The sequence below is a fragment of the Malaclemys terrapin genome, chromosome 16 (genome assembly GCF_027887155.1).
Source record: "Malaclemys terrapin pileata isolate rMalTer1 chromosome 16, rMalTer1.hap1, whole genome shotgun sequence".
Classification (NCBI taxonomy): Eukaryota; Metazoa; Chordata; order Testudines; family Emydidae; genus Malaclemys; species Malaclemys terrapin.
The window spans coordinates 8,247,413-8,271,134 of NC_071520.1; the positions used below are offsets into that span (position 1 = coordinate 8,247,413).

General features: G+C 38.5%; 1 protein-coding gene across 2 annotated transcripts in view; it reads right to left on the reverse strand.

Annotated features, from left to right (window-relative positions):
• The window catches only part of MED13L (mediator complex subunit 13L), a 396,063-nt gene that overhangs the window by 190,817 nt on the left and 181,524 nt on the right, over positions 1-23,722 (reverse strand). For both annotated transcript variants that reach the window (XM_054006362.1, XM_054006361.1), the window contains exon 3: positions 10,295-10,379. In XM_054006362.1, the coding sequence (XP_053862337.1) occupies positions 10,295-10,379 (85 nt within the window). The remainder of the gene's footprint in view (positions 1-10,294; positions 10,380-23,722) is intronic.

The following is a 23,722-nucleotide window of genomic DNA, read 5'->3' on the forward strand; positions in this document are numbered from 1 at the left end:
AGCTATCGTGGCAAAAGCACTTAGCCTAGTATAACTGTGTCTACAGTAGAGCTTTTACTGGTATAGAAATTACACACACACCAAGCACTACTGCTATATCAGCAAAAGTTTCTACTGTGGAACTGGCCTTACTTACTTACTGACCAGCAGTCAGTCAGCTTTTGGGGCAGCAAAAAAGCTAGAGCTGGCCCTGTCCCTTGGGTCATGTGGCCAGAGATCACTGGAGCACAAGGGGGCTATAGCAGCTCTATGCCAGCCAGGGATTCCTCTGCACAAAGAGAATCCCTAGCTACGCTATTAAGGAAATGTTATGCTCCCCTTCATACTGCTTCAAGATGCAAAGAGGATTTAACGGTGACTGAAAATCTGATCCTTAGAATCCAAAGGATTCTATATGGGGTCAAAACTTGGGCAATAGCCCCATAATTCCTTTACAAATTTTTTAGATGTTTTTCTCTTATAGAATCAGAAAAAAATTTATTTCATTCTTCCAACAGAAAATTTACAGATTTATTTCCATTGGTTTTTTGCGGGGGTTTTTTCCGTTATTTTCCCCCCAGAAAATAATTGTGGTCCAAGCAACGAGACTTCATATGCCAAAATTCAGACAGAGAGACAAGGTAGATGAGGTGATATCTTCTATTGGACCACCATCTACTGGTGGAAGGTAAAAGCTTTTGAGCTACACAGAGCTGAAGAAGAGCTCTCTGTACCTCAAAAGTTTGTACCTTCCACCAGTAGACGGCGGTCCAATAGAAGATATGACCTTACCGACCTTGTCTCTCTCATATGCTGGGACCAACATGACTACAATAACACTGCAAACAAAATTCAGACTAGAGAGATTTTTTAAGAGTTGAAATACAAAATTATAGAAACAGTGTCTGGTCTGATGGTCCTTTAGTAAAGCAGCCCTAGATAGTCATTCTGAGGAGGAGCCCTTACATCAGGGGTGGGCAAACTTTTTGGCCCGAGGGCCACATCCGGGTGGGGAAATTGCATGCAGTGCCATGAATGTAGGGCTGGGGCAGGAGGTTGGGGTGCGGAAGGGAGTGCGGTGTGCAGGAAGGTGCTCAGGTCAAGGGGTTGGGATGCAGGAGGGTGTGCGGTGTACAAGATGTGGCTCAGGGCAGGGAGTTGGGGTGCAGGGAGGGGTGCGGAGTGCGGGAGGGGGCTCAGGGCAGGGGGTTGGGGTGCAGGAGGGGTTCAGGGTGTGGGCTCCGGCCCGGCGCCACTTACCCGGAGCAGCTCCAGGGTGGCAGTGGCGCTCAGCAGGGCTAAGGCAGGCTCCCTGCCCTGGCCCCATGCCACTCCCAGAAACGGCCGGCACCACGCCCCTGCAGCCCCTGGGGGGGGAGAAGGGCAGAGGGCTCCACGCACTGCCCTCACCTGCGGGTACCTCCCCGAAGCTCCCATTGGCCGTAGTTTGCTCACCCCTGCCTTACATCCTACCACGTGAAAGACCCATAAATTAAAGACTCCCCGAGTAAAAACTGACAATAGATCATGCTGGCCTTAAAAGAGCAGTTATAATGTATCATGTGACAAAGTTCCTCCTCTATCTTGGTGGGTCCTGCGCTTATTGGTGGATTTTCTTGCCTCAGAGATTCACCGTGTGGGTTGGGGAACAGCCCAGAGACCTTCCCCTCTGGAAGAACCCACAGTCCAGGTCAATTGGGAGGTTTGGGGGGAACCTGGGCCCGCCCTCTACTCCGGGTTCCAGCCCAGGGCCCTGTGGACTGCAGCTGTCTATAGTGCCTCCTGTAACAGCTGCATGACAGCTACAACTCCCTGGGCTACTTCCCCATGGCCTCCTCCAAACACCTTCCTTATTCTCACCACAGGACCTTCCTCCTAGTGTCTGATAACGCTTGTGCTCCTCAGTCCTCCAGCAGCACACCCTCACCCTCTCCCTCTCAGCTCCTTGCGCCTCTTGCTCCCAGCTCCTCACACTCGCCCCACAAACTGAAGTGAGCTCCTTTTTAAAACCCAGGTGCCCTGATTAGCCTACCTTAATTGATTCTAGCAGCTTTTTCTTAATTGGCTCCAGGTGTCCTAATTAGCCTGCCTGCCTTAACTGGTTCTAGCAGGTTCCTGAGTACTCTAGTGCAGCCCCTGCTCTGGTCACTCAGGGAACAGAAAACTACTTATCCAGTGACCAGTATATTTGCCCTCTACCAGACTCCTGTACCCCACTGGTCTGGGTCTGTCACAATCAATAAACTGTATTTTAAGGACCTCTGAGGGGGGAAAAGAAGTCCCAAGAGGAGTCATTACAGTCTCAGTTGAACAAAATGATTTCACTGGTTCTGTCAATTAATTCAAAAGAAGTTACACTTTTTAAATCAATTTCTCATACCTTAACTTATTCCAAAAAGTTACAGACCATGTAAAAATATCAGTAGGAGTCAGATTTAAAACCTAGAGAATCCAATTTAGCTTCGTAGTTAACTAATGAAGTTGTGCTAGATATTGCAAGTTGCCTTAAAAGAGTGCGGGATCCTACACATTATCATATTTGCTGTTATCTACAGACAAAACAGAACTAGTGGGAGGTGCAATGAAAAGTTTTACATTTGAATTTCTAGCTCTTGTCTGAACGGAATCCAGTTCTATGTTTAAAATTATTATAAGCAGAATGATGGAATACAAAATTGCAATTAAATAAATTCTTAGTTCAGTTCTATTTATATATCTTGTCAATCAGCTGACTTTGAACTGGCTAACTAACACTAGTAGTTGTATAGTAACTGAAGGGCTGAATGCATGCATACAAACACTACCTCAAGAGCATTAGGAAAATGAAATTAGTATTAGGTCTACTATACCCGAAGAAAAAAATAACTAAATGACAGAGGATAAAAACATTTTGTCGCAAGACATTCTCTGGAAGAAATTAAAATGTTCTGCACAACCACATGCTGCAAAATTACTATAACACCAATTAATAAGGGAAACAAAATGGAATGATTTTATTCTGTATTAAATTAACTTTTTGTGTTGAAAATTCTGAAGTGTCTGCAGTAAAATTATTTTTGATAAATCACTGCAGTGACTTATTCTGCATGCACCAGCAAATGCAGCCCATTGGAAATAAGATAGATTGATACGTCTCCCATGCTTTAGTTACACAGAGAAACACCTCAAGGTGGTAAATGAGGTTCCCTTTTAATTAAACAGATCTTTGTGAATTTTTAAAACAGAAGTACAAATAATAATTCTTTTTTTTCCAAGTTTGTTGACAAAGACTAAGAAAAGGCTCCACAAAGTAAAATACCATTCAAGAAGTATAGTTCATTAAAACCATCCTTGTGAGACTATTCTGGATGTTATGCCAAAACACAATTAAAATTTCTGAATTAGTAAAATCAAATATGACTAACATGCACAGAAAAATAATAGCATGATAGAAAGTTGTTGGGAACAATACTAATACAAATAACACTAATACAAAAAAAGTCTATACTGTATGTGAGTTAAGGTTGTATATATAACATTACTCCTGGGGAAATACTGCACCACTGTGCGTGCACAGAATTCATGTCCCCCGCAGATTTTTTTGCTTCCCTGCAGAAAAATGATTTTCTGACAGGAAAGCAAAGGGAAGCTACAAGAGCAGTCACACACCACTCTCTAGCTGCGCAGATACATTGTTTCAGGAACCCGGAGCAGCCAGATAGAGGAAATCACCACAGGACTAGGGACACCCCAGCCAGTGGCTCCTACCCTGAGCTGGCATCAGCTGCTAGTCCTGGCTGGGCTGGACACACAAGAGGATGAGCTAATCACTGTGCATATGTATTCAATTATGATGCATGAAGTTACTAAATTAAGCAAGAATCTCTGACACAATGGCTCCTATCACAAAGAAAAGTATCTACTTCTGAATCAGTTGAGCATTTTTATGAAGACTTCGATATTTGTTAAAGCTGATGCACTTCGTTACACCTCCTCTTCTTTGTGAAACTATTCAGCTGGCTCAAGAGCTCCACTCCAGAACAAGCTGAACAGTTTGACAAACACCTGGATCTTCTACACTGGTGGTCATTGCTTCAATGAAGACTAGGTACACCTAAGCTGAATGGCTCACAAAGAATAGGATCCCGGCATAGTAGCTGTTACTTTGAAGAGTTTCACAGAACTTCTGGTCTTCAATGAACCAAGAACTGGTACATCATAGAGGACTCGGTCATCATGAATTTAACTCTCCAGTAGCTAACCATAGCGTATAAGGATTAATTTATGACTAAGAACACAAAATATTTTTTATTTAACAAAATAATTACATAATGCCAGGCAGCCCAAATTCTTATTATATGTACAATTTTTATTTTCTATTGTTTATAGTTTTTTAACCTAAATTGTCATGAAAATTTATGAAACTCAGAATGTGCATCTTATTGGGAGACAATTTTTAATTGATTAGAACCTGGAAACGAATTAACTCTTTTTTAAAAAAAAAAAAACTTCTCATACAATTCAATCTTTACTCAGAGATTATATGCTGAAAAATTAAGACAGATACACTGTGTTTTTAATATAAAATAAAGAGGCTGAATTTCAAAACAGAACACAACCTTAGCTCTAGAATCACAATAGCTCTGCCATCATGTATTACCTGAAGGCATCTCTCTTGTATAAAGATTTGTACATAAACAACAAATAAAGCAAGTTTCTTTGTGCAATCTAGTCTTCCTTCAGACATGTAACTTTCTCAGGTACTCAAACATGATTACTATTATTGGGTATTTTATCCATTGCCTTCGCAAGTATGCTTATATATACCACCAATGTGCTTGGTGGAACTGGCATAAGTGAACTTTGAGTAAATTATCGGTAATTTAATATTTTTTTACCAGAAGGAAAAAAAAATCTTCTCATTTTTATAGTGCCCGCAAAATCGACTGCAATGCTGCATCTCAACTAGGAGACCCAAATTAAAGAGGAACAGCAAGTGAAAAAGGAAGAGACAAAGTACAAGAGGAAGTCCAGAGATTCTAAGGTCCAAGAAGATCAATTAAAAAGAGAGAGCAAAAGGTTCAATTTTTTTTTAAAAGGCAGAGAGAAATTAAATCTGTCCCCAACAAGCTGTTAAAGATCCACAGAGGTGCATCAGTGAACAGCTGCTAAGATTTTTAATGTATGAATTTTAATAAAGGGAACAAAACAAATTAACCACCTAGCCTGGCATGTATACAAGAGACTTTTTGGTAAGATTGGGATAAGAGGGAAATGCAGAAAGTAAAGCCTTCCCTACACTAGGGAATTTTTACAAATAGTTCCTGCTGTTGCTAATAATAGTTCAGCCACACCCGTGTTAGTACCATTAGGAGCCCAAGTGTGGACAGCTCTCTTGCTCTGGCAACTATTTTCAGCAGTATTTCAATTAAACTTGCTCAGAGCAAGTCTAATTAACATACTGCTGAAAACAGCTGAGAGTGCAGGAGAACTGCCTGCACTAGGATTCCACATTGCCAACAGCTGTGCAACTGAACTGATGTAGACATTTTTGTCAAAGTTCTCTAGTATAGACAAGACTTAAGGTGGTAGTTATAACACTATCATGTAACTTATTAAAGGGACACTGTCAAATTAAAAAGAAGAACAGGAGTACTTGTGGCACCTTAGAGACTAACAAATTTATTAGATCATAAGCTTTCGTTGACTATAGCTCACTTCTTCGGATGCACATAGAATGGAACATATAATAAGGCATAAAACTTTTGAAGTGATAATCAAGCTAGCAGAGTACTTTTTTTTTTTCTCTTAATTAATTGGCCTCTCAGAGTTGGTAAGACAACTCCCACCTGTTTATGCTCTCTGTATGTGTGTATATATATCTCCTCATTATATGTTCCATTCTATATGCATCCGAAGAAGTGGGCTATAGTCCACGAAAGCTTATGCTCTAATAAATTTGTTAGTCTCTAAGGTGCCACAAGTACTCCTGTTCTTCTTTTTGCGGATACAGACTAACACGACTGTTACTCTGAAACTTGTCAAATTAAAAGTTAAGCTTCCAGTATTGCCAACTTCAAAAGATCAAAAATCGTGAGTCGGACCCCCCATGAGATTGGCCCCAAAATCATGACATTCTAAAAAAAGATTATATTGTGTTTTTCAGGTCAGTCTCTTGATTTATGAACAGCCCATCCCCAGGGTGTGTGCATGTGACTATTAGTGTTGCCCAATCTCCCACATTCCTGATAAGGTGATTTTTGGCCCCTGCTGCAGGAGCTCTCACCCCCACATCTGCCCAGCTCCTGCCCAGCAATTAATCCGGTTCTCCAGTCCCCCATCAGTTCTGACCCCGTCCAACCTTCCTCAATTCTGCCCCCACTCAGTTCAGCCCCATCAATTCAACTCCGCATCCCATCAACCACCACTGCCCTCAGTTCACCCTCCCAGCACTTACCCCATCTGTTCAGAATTCACCATCAATACAGTCCCATCCCTCTCCCCCCCCCCATCCATCAGCCCTCACCCTCCTCACTTCAGCCTGTAGTCCCCAGCCTCACCTCTGCTTAGGGGTTCTTCACCCTCTCCAGGCTTGGGGGCAGGGGCTGCAGTGGGGTTCCCTCTCCTACTTCCCAGGCTGGCAGGTGAGCAATCGTCAAGGGCTGACAGCTGGAACCAGGCCCGGATTTACACCTTACATGCTCCTACGCACAGCATTTTCACCTACAGCTGACTTTCATGTTGCACACAGTATTAGAGAGGTAAGGAGCCACTAGAACATTGGCGCCCCTAGGCATGTGCCTACTGTGCCTAATTGGAAATCCAGTCCTACCTGGTACCCGGGCCACACCAGGGATGGCTGACAGGATTTGTAAATAAAAATTAAGCCTCACTTTTAGAACTCTCAAACTACAGGATTTCCCCCCCAAGTTGCTTCAATTGCTTATTTGAGAGTTGGCCCTCCCCTTTTTTGTATCTCAGATGAAGTTTCTCTGCCCTATTGGGGGGTAACCATGCTGTCTCTTTCCCCAACCTGTTAGCTTTGTTTATCTGATACGTAAGTGAATTCTCATTATCTTTCAAAGTACTTTGGAATCAACTGCCTGGTGGAGAAACCACATTCCCTTGTTTAGGATGGGCTAGAAACATATTTGTGCCAGGGCTGAAAAAAATAATCCTACATTTGAGAATTCGATGGCATAATCATGAATGAGGCCTAACTTTACTTAGAAATCGCGACTCCTGTGATCAATTCATGAGAGTTGGCATTCCATCTGAAAATATTTAACCAATAAATGTTACAAGTAACACCTAAAATTGGTGTAATTGAATGAGACTGGGGAAAAAAAATCTCTCCTCCTCCCTGAGCCCCAAATATGCTTATACAAATTTCTGTAAAATGTGCAAAGTATACTCCATTTCTGTTTTTCTTGCATAGTAAGTTTCCTCTGTTCTTTTCAAGGATCCTTCACACGATAACATAGAACAGAAAAAAAAAATCTTTTAAAAATAGGAACCTGTAGTTGTAAAGCAACAAAAAATGGCAGATGGAGAAGTCAATACAATATTTAAAACCCCATAACTCAGTTTTTCAAGTTGATTAGATTTCCTCCAAAAAAAATTTCAGCTATAGTAATCCTAGGTATTACTTGCAATGACAGATTAAAAAAAAAAAAAAAAAAAATCAGGCAAACATATGTTTTCTTTTTCAAATTGACAGCACAACTTTAATTTTGGGACTGCTATCACGTCTCTGTAACACAGGACCTAATTTATGGGAAAGCCTCAGATAGGGTGACCAGACAACAAATGTGAAAAATGGGGACGGGGGTGGGGGGGTAATAGGAGCCTATATAAGAAAATACCCAAAAAATTGGGACTGTGCCTATAAAATCAGGACATCTGATCACCCTAATCTCAGATACTAATCTGAACGGTATGTCTCACCTAGAAATGCTGCAGCTGCGCCGCTGTAGTGTAGACATTACACCCTCCAAGAATTTGTCTGTTGACATAGCACTGTCTACACTAGGGCTCTAGCTAGGTCAACCTAACTTTCTAGTGTAATCCAGCCCTAAGTGTACCCAAGCAGTAGAGCTTTATTTTAGTGGCTTTTTACAGAATCAAATCACTAGCATTACATAGGCAACAACTGTTTAGGCCCTAATCCTGCAAACACTTACACACAGACTAAACTTTTCTTCCACATGAAGTTAAGCAAATGCATAAATATTTGCAGGACCGAGCTCTAACACAGGCATTTTTAGAGAAATAAGTAGCCGCAGGCAGTTTTAAAGGGACGCCAGGTCACACTGGCCAAAATTTAGGTTTTATATTAAAAAGAAGGGTGGGAGAGATTTCCCCTTTTAATTCCAATAGAAAGAAGTTTAAAAAAAAAAGTAAATACATATTCTCCTGCAGTGTTAACAATTCAAATACAGCAATGCTGGGCAAGAGCATGAGAAATTGACTAGAAACTGGTTAGAAATAGAAATGAAACTAACTAGTCTATTTTCATTGTACAGGTATAGAGAAGTAAAAAAAAAAGAAGAAAAGTACATCTTACGAAGTAAACAAATAACACAAACAATTATTGTTTTAAATGACAAAATGTATTATTATATCACAAGTAATGAAATCAGTCCTTTCAATTTAACGGAGGACCATGGAAATCCAGTAGTTTGTATGCCAGTCCACAAATCAAGGGAAGATTGTGTCTATATTGTTGTGCCTCCACACAGATTTTCTCTCCAGAAAGAAAAGAAGTAGAAAAACAGATACAACTATAGTTATATTCAACTGCAGCTTTTACAAGGGCAGAGTTCTCTAGAGAAATGAAAGCAGCAGCAATGAGATGGGCAAGAAAAGCAAAGACAAAGTGCTTGTTTGCACTTCTAAATATTGCTAGCTACAACAATGGACCACATTTGTATTGCTGCTGCTGGCACAAACTGATTCCTCTCCTCCCCCGCTGCCCTACCCCAAGCATGGCTGCTTTTACATATATTACAGCTGTATAAGGAGGTTCCTGTGAAACCGAAATAAAGCTGAAAGTGATGTGAGGATAAACTTGAATAAAGTCAAGTACTTTACTGTTTGGATTCATGAGGTTTTTTTTACATGTCTTTTAATGCCTTGGGGGTCCATTTATGGGGCCAAAGTAAGGTAGTATCAGATCATCTCTTGATACTTCCATTATCTAGGAACTAAAATACCACAAGACGACCAGATCTGGAATTTTTCAGACCCTTAAAGATCTTCCTGATTCATTTTAAAGCACATAAAAGAAAACCAAAAGTAAAAATAACTCAAAATACCAACACAAATGTTACACACACTCTGCACATAACTCTCTGATATATCACGTTTGTACAGCTAAAGCTGAAGAAGAGCTCTGTGTAAGCTCGAAAGCTCATCTCCCTCACCAACAGAAGTTGGTCAAATAAAAGTTATTACCTCACCCATCCTTTCTCTCTACAGCTAAATTGTTTTGTTGTGTTTTGATGTGGCTTATCTGCTGTGAAATGTACTGGGTCAAATTTAAAGAGCTGGATTTTGACAGAAATACAATATAGCATACGAATACTTAGGCCTGATTTACACCTAGAACTTAGCTCAACCTAGCTCATCAGTCAGGACTGTGAAAAATTCACACTCCTGAGACACGCAGTTAAGCCAACGTAAGCTCCAGGATAGACATCACTAGGCCAACGGAAGACCTAGATATTGTGTCTTGGGTGGAGCAGATTTATTGCAGCATCAGGAACACCCCTTCCATCACTGTGCCAACGTCTACACTGCAATATTGCACCTATGCCACTATAGCGCTAGTATTGTAGCCATACCCTTAGTTCTTGCTTTCTTAATGCTGAAAGATTTAGATGTCCCAGGTTTCTACAGGTATTAGGCAAATCCTGCCCCCCACAGGTGTGGAAGTTCCCAGATGCATCAGAACTGGCCTGGTTCCACTGTGAAGAGGGCAGATTTAAAAACGCAAGTTCACTGGGGTTCTCTGTTCCACACATGGTCTCTCTTTAAGGAAGAGTAGGGGACAGGACAAGTGATTCCACCAGCTAGTCCCACCTTTCTCCCCTTTCAAAGTTGCACAGGCAGTAGGATCAAATAGCAAAGACTGAAATAGTGGTCAGAGAGTGGATCCACTGACATTCTTAGCCCGAAACTGAGGATGCTTGCCCATGCACAGTTCCCTAGTGCTCAGCTCAGTTCTCAAAAGAGATGTTATAGGATAAGGATTTTTCTAAATGGTTCCTTAACATCCTTAGTGTTGCTTTATGTAGCTGAATGAAACACTTGAACGGAAAAGAGTTTCGCTTACCTTTCCAGCAGGTTGTGGATTGCTTTGAAGAGCAATGTCCTACACTCATAGGAAAGCCCATTCTCCCACAGTCCTTCCTCCACCACTGTAAAAATATGTAAAATGTCAGAATGTTATCCATGTTGGGGGAGGTTTAGACTATTAAAACAAACATATAATTACTCCAGCAATCAGAATTTTTAAAGAGTAGTTAATTTCTTGAAACTATTTGCATTACCATATACATGAATAAACATAGCTTAGGTTCAATCTTTATAGCTTTGTAGATACAGACAGAAAATAAGAAGTTAGGAAAAATGTATTAACCAAACAAACAATATATAACTAATATTACAGCATGAATCAGAAATGTAGTGGTGTGCAGTTTTTTAATTCTTTATTTCTCCTTGGCATCGCTGTTTCATACCTCCTTCAAACATGTCTAGACAGTGTCTCTCTCCCTGGAACAAATGGCTATGGAGTGTGCATCTTAGCATTTACAATTATGTCAGTAAACTCAGGTTAATTGCCAATCAATTTACTTAAATTATCAAAAATATTTGTCTAATCAAGTCTTAGTCTACAATTCGCCCCTGCTTTACTTGCTTCAATACTTTGTGGTATAGCACCGACACCACTAGGTACACAATCAAATGATAAAACATAACTAGACTGTCACACTGCAGTTAGAAAATTAAGAAGTTGATGCCATCACCCATACATAAGGCACGACAGGAAATAGGTCTCTCTGTTCTGTTTTGGGTCCTAGCAAGGTAATCAAGCAATGCTGAAGGTTTTGTGCGTCTCCTACAGGTCTTTGGCAGCTTAAAAGACTTTCAGTTCACCTTTAATGGACTTGATACATTCTCATGTGGATTTGTTTTCCCACATTCTTCTCTTTAGAAATGAAATATTACCAGACATCTTGTTTTTAATTCAAAAAATTAAACTGAAATTACAGACATTAAATAATGCATCTGTACATTATAGAAATTTTCCCATTAGCTAGATATGTTTTGTAGAATTAAGATGCAGAAACTTTGCAGCTGAAGCCTTATTTGTATATCTGTGCCCAAATGGTTTACCCTTGTAATAAAAAATATAAAGGATTTTAATATATAACTGCCATTTGTGTTAAATCTAATTTTCACCCTTTGAAAGTGACTAAAACGTCACCAATGACTAATAACTGCCTGCTAGAGAATAAGAACTGGCTAATTTGCTTTAAACTCTATCCATTGTTCTAAGCCCTATTTTGCAGGAATATACTCTGCAGACCTGTTTTGATGTACAGGCAAATTTAAAACCTACAGCTGATTAATAAATTAACACCTTTATATTTCTGAGGAATGTACTTTTTAGGTCCTTGTGGTTGTGGACATTGTGGTTTAGGACACTAAGGTTGTCAGTGAGGCTCTCAGGGAAGACAGAGAAGCTTTAAAGTCCTTGGTGATGGAGTCCCCAATCTTTCTGTCTGTACAGTATTTTGGGAAGAAATCCTCCTCGACAGGAATCGCATGCCCTTTGCCAGGATACCACTATTGCATCAACCTAAGAAGAGAGAATCTCTGAATTGTAGCACTCTGAGAATTCAGGGCTGCCAAATGAGCCCCTCCTCAATAGGAGTTTCTTAGTTTTCTATTAAGACTCATGTGAAGTAAAAATGTAGAGGAATGGTTGTTTTGGTTTTGAAAGGGAGATTCCCTACACTTCCATTTGATTTGCTCTTTCACTCTCTGGCTGGATCTTGATAGTAAATACAACATACCTCTCCCTAAAATTTCAAGACACATCTCAAGGGAAAAAAACCTCTCCAACTTCTCCAGGTCAGGGTTAAAAAATTCCAAAGTCCAGGGCCCCCATTCTTTGGGAACAGAAGCTCAAAGAAAATGAGAATCTGTTTTTTTTCCTCCTTCCTCCTCCTTTTCTTTTAGCCCTTTTTGGCTGTTTTTCTTTTCTTTTGCCTTTTACACAGAGGTTTCTCAGGGTATGTCTACACCCAGCCGCTAATTCGGCGGCTGGCAATCGAAGTTCTGGGTTCGACTTATCGCGTCTTGTCTGGACGCGATAAGTCGAACCCGGAAGTGCTCGCCGTCGACTGCGGTACTCCAACTAGACGAGAGGAGTACCGCGGAGTCGACAGGGGAGCCTGCCTGCTGCGTGTGGACCGAGGTAAGTTCGAACTAAGGTACTTCGAACTTCAGCTACGTTATTCACGTAGCTGAAGTTGCGTACCTTAGTTCGATTTGGGGGTTTAGTGTAGACCAAGCCTCATTTTATTTGGAGCTCCCTTTTGGGTCTTTGGAGAGGAAGCATCTTATAGAGCCATCTACTCCTTATCCTCTGATATGCAATAGGGAAAGAAATGCAGAGATACATTCCTGTAAGAACGAGCATCCTCTCATAAAGAAGAGGAGTTAGAAAATATGACAAATGCCTTTCGAAATGGCTATTACCTACTTTAAATGGAGTTCTTCAAGATGCGGGTGGGTGGGTGGATGGATAGATATTCCATTCTTGGGGCACATACACCTCATATGCTCAAGATCATAATCTTTTGGCCAGCAGTGTTTGTTGGGACTGCACAACCACCACTCAGATCCTTCTCAACTGCAGAATCCCAAAGTTATAGGATTCTGGAGAAAATAGGAAAGAGGATGCACCATGGAATCACATATATGGACAACACCTCTTGAAGAACTCTCCTTTCTTCTTTGAATGCTTGTCCAAATACATATTTCACTCTTGGTGTCTCAAATATATCACAAGATCCAATCTGAGGAGATGGGAACTCAGAGCATAAGTAAACTTAGAAGTCTGAACATTCATATATACTTTACATGTAACCCCAGAAGTAATTGGGATCAGAATTTGGCTTGATGTTTCAATTTGCAGAAAATTCTTAAAGGGAAGGTATATTTATCAAATCTGGACCCCCAAAAGTGACTTTTAATAAATAAATAAATAGTATAAAATAAAAACACGTCAAACTATTGGAACTTACCCTAGCCAACTTTTACAAAGTACATATATCTACTTAGAGAAAAAGATTAAATTGCTCCTGTTAGAGTTCGTATTTTATGTTGATCTTTAATTTTCAGATCAATTTTAAGTGTTACGATGGCGCTAGAAAAGAGTCTCAAATCAATAGAACATATTATATAACCTTGCAAAGTGTGGCCACTGAAGTTAATGCTATTTTTCTAACATCAATATGATACTGTAACAAATTAATGAGGTAACAAAGGATGATGTTAGTTCACATGATAGAGACTCAAAATGAAACTAAACAAAACAGATACAACAGTACAATCCAAAACGATACAATTTAATCAAACATTTACAACATTATACCACAGAATTATATCACTATATGTTCATGTATCCAAGTTTATTACTGTTTTGGTAAATGCTCCTTGTGACCCTTAAACACATTTGAAATTATATTCTACTATTATTTAACACAGAGGGGAAGGATGGCCAGTGATTAGGGCACTAGCATAGAAGTTGAAACACCCAGGTTCAATCCCTGCTCCAACAAAGATTTACTTTAAGACCTTGTGCAAGTCATTTAGCCTCTTCGTTCCTTAGCTCCCTATCTCACATGGGTGTTGTGAGGATAAATATATAAAAGACTGTAAAGCACTTTGAGATCTACTGATGAAAAAGTGCTGTACAAGAGTTATGTATTATCACTATATTTACTTCAGTCTTTCCAGAAAGGCAAGATCATAAACATATTAAACCCACATTTAAATAAAAGCAGAAATTCAAAATTTTAGGTGTTAATCCTGACAGAATGTAGGGAGAAAGTAATACCCATGTGAAACTTAATATAGTGCTATTAGGCTTCTCTATGATTTCAAGATGAATGCCAGGTCATATTAGAACATCTTTTCATATGAATTCCTTAATATGGACACAGTACCAATCTTGGGCTAATTACCAAAACAAGAATTTTGTACCATATTTTCTGATGGGAAAACTCTTATAACAGGTTTTGATACTTTCAGTTGTAACTCCTTATTGAAGTCAATGGGCATTTTGTCATTTACTTCAGGAGAAGCAATATCACGACCAAATGCTTTCAACTAACCAATGTATTTCTTAATAAAATTCTTATTTTCCTCGCAGTCACATTAATATTATACAAAAACATCAAAATAAAACCATTCTTCTGTTTTTCCTATATCCATGACATCCTTCACTCTTACAACTATTCCCTGATAAAATTGCTTTTTCTGTTTCCCAACTACATTTAATTATCTTTGTTCTAATATCGGTTTTACACTACTCAAAATTTTCATCTCCGATGGATGTAACAATAAGAGGAAAGCAAACATATGCACACAATTATGATTATAAAAATGGAAAGTTCAAATCCTACAGCAGAATTTCACTTCTGACACCTTACTCTATAACCATCATAATGTTTTAATCTACATAAGTGGGATGACATCTTGAAGTTATAACAGCATGCCAGCATTGTGCAGCTCCTTGGCAAAACGCAGTTAGAGAAGCTTGGCCAAGCTTCAACTACAAAGTATTCTTTGCTATAACAATTTCAGGTATATTACAGAACTAAATTAATTCAGAATTTAAATTCTGTAAGACAATTTCTAAGTCTGGAAAGTTGAAAATAATCATTATACTATTTCTGTCTACACAATTGTTTGCGATAAGGTTAGCACTCAAGTCTCCATCTACCTTTCAACACTGCTTGGAACTGTTTGGACCTATGCCATGTGATCCTCAATGCAGAATCCGGGCAAAAAATGGTAATTTCCCCATAAATCAAATATTTATATTAAAAACCCTATCATTCTATTTTCAACAGCTTGGAAAATTTATTTAAAATGTACTGCTTTTTATTCTCTTTGTAAGATCAGATGTTAAAGTTAGGACAGTTTAAATAAATGATTTAAAGGGTCAGATTTAAGTGATATGGATTTAAATGGTAAGATTATTATTTAATATCCTAATATGTTTTATTTTTTAACCTGAAATACTAACTTCTTTCAAGTTTATATATCTCAGTAATTCTCTGAAGAGGCAACCCCTGTTTAAAATAAAATGATCTAAAAGATTCAGGGAAAAAATCAACATGGTAAAATATCAAAGAAGCAAATACTTCAATAATTCTGTTTCTCAGCACAGATCTTGGAAAGACCAAGTCTCTGTTCTTTCTCAACAACCAAACTGACATACTTTACTAAAAAGAAAGGAGTGAGTAGGCAATGGAGAAAGGAAGTTGTGCCTGTGTGTGGATGGTAAGGGTAATGATACCTTTAAGTAATTCAGTCACCCATGTTTTAATAATTCAGGTCATACTGCCTTATGCAGTTTAAAAGTGGAATTACTTTCAAAGAACACATTTCCTCAGAGCTATGTTACATATTTCCTTTTAATGTATCATATTGCAGCAACAGCTCAAATGAACGTCTAGACATCAAAAACAGTCTTTACTCCCACCTACTGCTTTTTCACCTCAGGCATCAAAACTAATGAAACCTATTATCCAGAACACTGAGTTCAGTAACCACATTGGCCACTGCAAATATGAAAAAACTCTCTGGGACAGGACTAGTTATTCAACCATTAAAATTACTGAAAATCAATTTCTTGCTGCACACTGTAGAAATACTGATAGATTAAAGCAGGGCACATGGGACAAGAAGATTATTTCCAGAGAAGATTACTATGTCAAACTGCTAAAAAGTGGGTTATTTTGCAACTAGGGTTCATATGTGCTATAGTGTATGTTCCTTTTTACCCTTTGATATCCAGCCTCCTCTTTTACCACATATGATGAGGAATGTTATTTTAAAATGTAGCCATGATTTAAAAAAAAAAAAATCAAATGACTTCACAGAACAAAAATCAGAAATTCAATTACTGCAGTAGAACCTCAGTTACAAACACCACAAGAATGGAGGTAGTTCGTAACTCTGAAATGTCCGTAAATCTGAACAAAACATCATGCTTGTTCTTTCAAAAGTTTATAACTATTGACTTAGTACAGCTTTGAAAATTAACTATTCAGAAGAAAAAATGCTGCTTTCCCTTTATTTTTTTTAGTACTTTATGCTTAACACAGTACTCTATTTGCCTTTTTTTTTTTTTTTTTGCCTGATTGTGTACTTCTGGTTCCAAATGAGGTGTGTGGTTGACTGGTCAGTTCGTAACTTTGAAGTTTTACTGTAAAAGTAAGCATTTAATTTTTCATTTTATTTTTTATGAAATGTGCCAATTTATGAAACAATATTTCAAAGATAAATAGATCATTTTGAATTATCAACTTTTCCTAAAGATTGAGTTGAGAAAAGAGACAAAGCAGTGTAATGCTACATTAATTCTGAAATACTGTATCATATCCATAAAAAATCAAATTAAATGCAATGGTACTGATTGATCACTATTATGCTGCCATCGATCACCTTGTAAAATCTGTGTTTTAAATCATTAGTGACTAAATGGACTTATTACATATATCAGATTCAACTCACTTAGAGCTCTAATTTCCTTGCACTGCTTGTGGTTATAAAGGAAATTTTGTTTTGCTTACCTTCACAGGACTGAGAACATATTTTAACTTTCCTTCCTCCCCAGTCAGCTCATGAGTCAAGTAGGAGCCATGACAGAAAAAATATTTACCAAAATGCTCTATTCGTTTTGACCTATTTGCAAATAGAGGTGATGTGAGGCACTGAGACTATACAGTGCACACATAGTAGCATTTCACAATTTTAACAGCGTAATGTCTTCCTAAGGTATCTTTAACAGCATGAGTCCTGCACCAGTTCCAGGGAAATCGGAATTTTAATTAAGTCTTCTGCACAGTATTGCTGTTCACACATGACCTGAGTTAGCATTTCAATAGAGCACAATTTTCTACATAAAGCCTGTAAACTTTCAAGTAAAGGAGACTATAAAACCAAAGGGATCACACCATTGGATAAATCAAATAAGCCAGTCAAAAGGCAACAGCGGCTGAATATTGCTCCCTTAATTGTTGTGCATAGACACAGAAATTAGCATAATAGCTGTTGACTTGAGAAACAGACCATCCTTAAGTATGTGCACTTAACTGGCATTTGTATTATTAACATTGTGTAAAATATTGTTCTAGTGTCTTCACGATCTCTATATACCAAAAGTAACACTGACAAAATTCTATTTGGCATACCCCTGGGCATGCACGCACACCATTTTTCATTAAGCAAAATAACCAATTTTACAAACATTGTCATGGCTATGGTTAACTAAACAACGCATTAAAAGATTCTAGAAATGTTTCAGTTGAACAAGTCGACTCAATTTTTAACTCGTTGGATATTTACTTTGAAAAATTCCGAAGATTCAAGGATAACTTGTGTACCCCATCTCCAAAAACAAAATAAATGTCTATAAAATCAGTGTAAACTAAAGTTTTGTGGAAAAGCAGAACTTTAAGTTTACTTTCCATGGAGTTATACACTGTTAGGTAATTCAGAACAATGAGTGACTTATTGGCTTTTGTAAATACTTAAACTATTTTATTTGGTGGAACGTATTGCATTTGTGCCAAACACCTTTATAGCTACACATTTTTCCATGCGGAAAAGTAAGATAAAAAACTAAGCTCGCTCTCTCTTTCAGTTTGGAGAAGAAGAAATATGAGGTTTCTAATGGCAACCACTTAAAGTTATTTTATTACCATCTGGAATATCCCATGTAGTGTGAAACATAGTATCAGACTCCAAAAGCATTTGTTTTTATATCGTGGCGACTGAAATTTGGAAGAAATTTCCTAATTTAGTATCTACTTTTTTCTGCCTCAATTTACAATAACTTTCATTTTAAAAGGTAGTGTATTGCTTATTGACAGTGGCAGTACCTGTAGAGAATAGCCAGAGTCAGCCTGCCCTATCATAGAATCACAGAATATCAGGGTTGGAAGGGACCTCAGGAGGTCGTCTAGTCCAACCCCCTGCTTAAAGCAGGACCAATCCCCAACTAAATCATCCCAGCCAGGGCTTTGTCAAGCCGGGCCTTAAAAACCTCTAAGGAAGAAGATTCCACCACCTCCCTAGGTAACCCATTCCAGTGCTTCACCACCCTCCTAGTGAAAAAGTTTTTCCTAATATTCAACCTAAACCTCCCCAACTGCAACTTGAGACAATTATTCATTGTTCTGTCATCAGGTACCACTGAGAATAGTCTAGATCCATCCTCTTTAGAACCCCCTTTCAGGTAGTTGAAAGCAGCTATCAAATCCCCCCTCATTCTTCTCTTCTGCAGACTAAACAATCCCAATTCCCTCAGCCTCTCCTCACAAGTCATGTGCTCCAGCCCCCTAATCATTTTTGTTGCCCTCCGCTGGATTCTTTCCAATTTTTCCACATCCTTCTTGTAGTGTGGAGCCCAAAACTGGACACAGTACTCCAAATGAGGCCTCACCAATGTCAAATAGAGGGGAACGATCACGTCCCTCGATCTGCTGGCAATGCCCCTACTTATACAGCCCAAAATGCCGTCAGCCTTCTTGGCAACAAGGGCACACTGTTGACTCACATCCAGCTTCTCGTCCACTGTAACCGCTAGGTCCTTTTCTGCAGAACTGCTTCCTAGCCATTCGGTCCCTAGTCTGTAACAGGGCATGGGATTCTTCCATCCTAAGTGCAGGACTCTGCATTTGTCCTTGTTGAACCTCATCAGGTTTCTTTTGGCCCAACCCTCTAATTTGTCTAGGTCCCTCTGTATCCTATCCCTACCCTCCAGCGTATCTACCACTCCTCCCAGTTTAGTGTCATCTGCAAACCTGCTGAGAGTGCAGTCCACGCCATCCTCCAGATCATTAATGAAGATATTGAACAAAACCGGCCCCAGGACCGACCCCTGGGGCACTCCGCTTGAAACTGGCTGCCAACTAGACATGGAGACATTGATCACTACCCATTGAGCCCAACGATCTAGCCAGCTTTCTATCCACCTTATAGTCCACCTTAAAGCCCTAAAGTAGGCTGGACTACACCATTAAAAAGCAAGGGAGATGGGGGGAAATTTAAAAACCTACAGAATGTAGAGGAACTGGAATCCCCCTCTCCTCTGAAAAGAGTACTTTGTTATTATTGTACTGTTTTCTCTATAGAGTTTTCACTTCCTAAATTTTTAGCTTCTCTCTCTCTCTCACTTCTGGAGGGTTTAGCCCTCCTCAAGTAACTGATATAAGCAGACTACAACCTATAAACTAGAATATTGAAAGCAGCAGCCAAGAAAGTAAAAGAAAAGAATTTGGAAGGGGAAAAAACATTCTATTCTTTAAAAGTTTGATTCCGTTCCCCCTAACCTTCCATGTTTTTCTCTGATATTCTCAGTAAGTTGGCTTCAGGCTCTAAGTAGCCTCTGTTAAGGCCTCTGAGTAGACCAAATAGCTGCAGCAAAGTCCCCAATTCCTGCCTTCATTATTTTCTTCATACCTCAGAGAGATCAGTTACTCAATCACATCCCCATCACTACAGTTTTGACCTGTACATGCACAGTAAATGAAAAAAGAGTGAGAATGTTGAATTTCACATTTTTCCCCTAAAATCTGTGAGACACACAAGCTTTCGATGGTAAATTTCTGATGTTACATACTATGAAACCATGTCTTTCTAACAACAAATTCAGACACCATCAGAGGCAAGCAAGGAAGAATTAACTGTGTATCCACATTCACCCACATTAGGAAAGCAAAAGAAATTGTAATAATTTACTTCACTTGTAGTTTGCAGTGTTGTAACAGCCATGATGGTCCCAAGATGCAAGAGACACAAGATAGGTGAAGTAATATATTTTTATTGGACCAACTTCTGTTGGTGGAAGGTACAAGAGCTCTCAACCTACACAGCGCTCTTCTTCAGGTCTGGGGAAGGACTTCTGTACCTTCCACCAACAGAAGTTGGTCCAATAAAAGATATTATTTCACCTACCTTGTCTCTCTTACTAAGTATGTAAGAAAGAGACAGTGAGTAAGGCAATAGCTTTTATTGGATCAACTTCTGTTGGTGAGAGAGAGAAGCTTTCGAGCCACACGGAGTTGTTCTTGAGGTCTTCTCTCTCTCACCAACAGAAGTTGGTCCTCACCCATCTTGTCTCTCTAATGTCCTGTCACTGACATGGCTAAAACTGCACTGTATACCAAGTATGTAAGACTTCTTTGTTATCAATTTTAATACCAACAGGTTGTTTTGGCGGTCTATGTTGGTATATTCTCTTTCTTCTCTTCACTTTTCAGACACAAGTTTGTTTTAAAACAAACAAAAAAATCAATTTTAAACTGAAATTCTGACAAGCCAAGCCCCTGAAAAGCCTTTTACTCTCAACTCAAACAGTTGTCTGTCACTACTATTGCAGCAATGGTGAGTAATCCCTGCAGCTGTACTGGTTGAAATGCAGCTGTCTCATTAGCATTCCCGCCCCACCCCCCACTCATCCAGCATTTCTATGCTTGCTACAATAATCTTAAAGAGCATTTTACAGGAGGCTTAGCCCTGGCTAAGGGCACTCTGCGGCGTGACCGAGAGAACATGGAAACACGATTCATTAGACACGCCTGGAGTGATAACAATAGAGCTGCTTCTTGCTGCCTTTCATTTTTTACATTGCACTGAGACTAATGCATTCTCGTTACACAACAAGCACATTTGTAGACAGGAAAAAACTGTAATCACCTTTGATTGAGAGAGAACATTTTTACTCTATAAGATACTTGTGGGCCACCATTTTTTTAATTGACATGTTAAAATTGTAGATGTTGCATTTACATAAAAAACCACCAATCTCTGAATCTATTTTTATGCTTATTTAATCCAACATTTTTGTCATATAATTGTTATTGGCTTTCATTTCACTAAATATTGAGGGTTATTTATTGTTTTGTTTTGTGACCATAAAGAACCTGGCTTCTTTTATTTCTCCTCCTGTCACTTGCCTTTTGTCACTACCATTCTGCAATCTACATTTCCCACTCTGTAGTGTTCATTTGACCTTTTCTCTTCTTTATCCATTTTTACTACAAAATAATATGCTTTCAGATTTATAAAATTATAGTTTTGAGCAGAAAACCTGCTTTCTATTTTAAATTTGAAATTTTATACTCTGAAAAAATGTGATTTTGATTAAAAACAGAAAAGTAGAAAAATAATTGTTTTATACCAGACTTCCATTTCAACAAATTCCCTTTACCCACTGCAATTGGTAAAATTCAGGTTTATATCAATTCTAGAGGGTTTAAATGTGAAACCAAACCATAAATCTGACTACATAGACAACATTCTAGATCAGTTTTCTTTTGGTTACTCTTTTGAAATGTTGCAATCTCAGACAAGAATTGGTAAAATAACTGTTTTGGTTATTTTCAACTGATACATAAATGAAATAAATATCCAAAACGTTACTGTTTTCACTAGAAGAACATGTTATTACTAAGGAAGGACCACAATATCCACATAATTAGCATAAAAAAGCAATCAGTTACAAAATTTTATTGGCTTTTTCTATATCACACTGTAGGAATTTACTGTACTAGTTTACATAAAGAATGAGTTACAAATGTAGTTGCGGCAATCTGCTCACAGCAAGATTTATTAAAACATTAGAAACAACTCCAGATATAAGCTCAACATAAGTGGAAAGGTTAACTATAACTAAAACTTGACTCAAACCTTGCTGTTAAAAACTGTTTTGTTTTGATTGACAAAGTTAAGCAATAAACTTTATAAAATTAAGTTTTAATATCATGCTTTTAAAACATTTTATTAGGATCAACTCTAATGCTACATCATCACTGAAGTGTTCTCAAGGTCAAACTGATAAGCTTGCATTTAAAATATACTCTGTTCCAAAAACAACAGTATATTTTGGATTTGCAATTTTGCTCCTATATTATCGAAAAATTTCAAATGTACCTTTATTTTTTTTGTTTACAAACAGCTGAAATAACAGAAAATAAAAACTGATTATTTTATAAAAGATTGTTTTTTAAACCTGTGACAATTTGGCTACAATGCTTTGCATATGCATCCTCTCTGAGGCTACAGCAGACATACACAACCACTATTACAGAAGAGTGAAGGCTTTTGCTTTAGAGACATGTTTTATTTTTGTTTATTTTATTATTTTTAGCTCTTTAATGTATGCGATACCTCCCTGAAAAGCAGGAAAAAGACTATTTTGTGCTTTTACTTTTGGCACATCTTGATTTTAGTTTGCCTGTATTTGAATACCGTTGAAAGTGAAATAATTGTTGTTGTTTAACAACATATACTATGCTTTTACCAATAAAAAGACATCTCTGACAGTATTTTTGTTTAATTACTGCTGCAGAACCAACAGAGGGAGCTACAAATAATTGTTTTTGTAACACTATAGAAGAAAGTGATTTTTGTTGTTGGTGGTTTTTTAAAAAGGTCATGTAGGGCTGCAGATTTTTAAAATAAAAGAAAAATCGGAAGACTCTCCATATTCAATTATAAATGCATTAAAGATAGGCCAAATTGTAAACATGAAAACCTAAACTGTATCGTTTTAAATAGAAGTGTACCCAATGTAAGAAATATTTTTATCAATAAGCAGTAAAGAATTATGGAAGGGTAGACTATTTAGAAAGTGTCCAACATTCAATTTGTAGAATGACTGCACAAAAAGAGGGCTAGAAAATGCAAGCTAGAGTAGAAGACTTTGGAAGCAAACTGAACCTTGAAAATAGAGAAATATCTATCCAATGATGTCTGACTTCGGGATCCTATCTCACAAATTTGCATTCTTAATCTCCTACCTTTACTGAGCACCTATTAAGTCTCCAGTCTCATGCTGAACCATGATCCCATACAGACCAGAATCTGTGTTGCACTGAGGGAGCTCTTACTGTTCATTATGCAATCATGTACTCCCGGGGCAATCTGCGCCAAAAAATTAAAAATTCTGCACCAAAAAAATTAAAATTTTTAGACACAATATTTTAAAATTCTGCAAATTTTATTTATCAAAATAACAAATGTTAGCAAATAAACCGTAGTAGATGAAACCATTTAGTATTTGCATAATCACATCAGTTTCAATTATTTTGGTAATTTATTTCAGAATACCTGTTAGTAAGTATGTCTGAATTATCACAGACACACACAAAAATTCTCCCAGGAGTAGAGAGTTAAAGAAACCCCTGACACCCCAGTTCCTGTTTCTCTGCCTCCTTTTCCCCCAAGATCCCAGCCGTGCCCCCCCCCGCTAATAAACCTGAATCCCCTCTCCCCTAGAGCCCAGCCACCAATAAACACAGGCCAGAGCCCAGCTGTGGGGCCTCCCTTGCCCAGATACCTGAACTCCCTTCTCCCCCAGAGCCCAGCCGTGGCCCCCCCAGCCCAGACACCCACCTCCCTCCCCCCCAGAGCCCATGGATCCAGACAGAAACAGACTGATGCTCGGTCC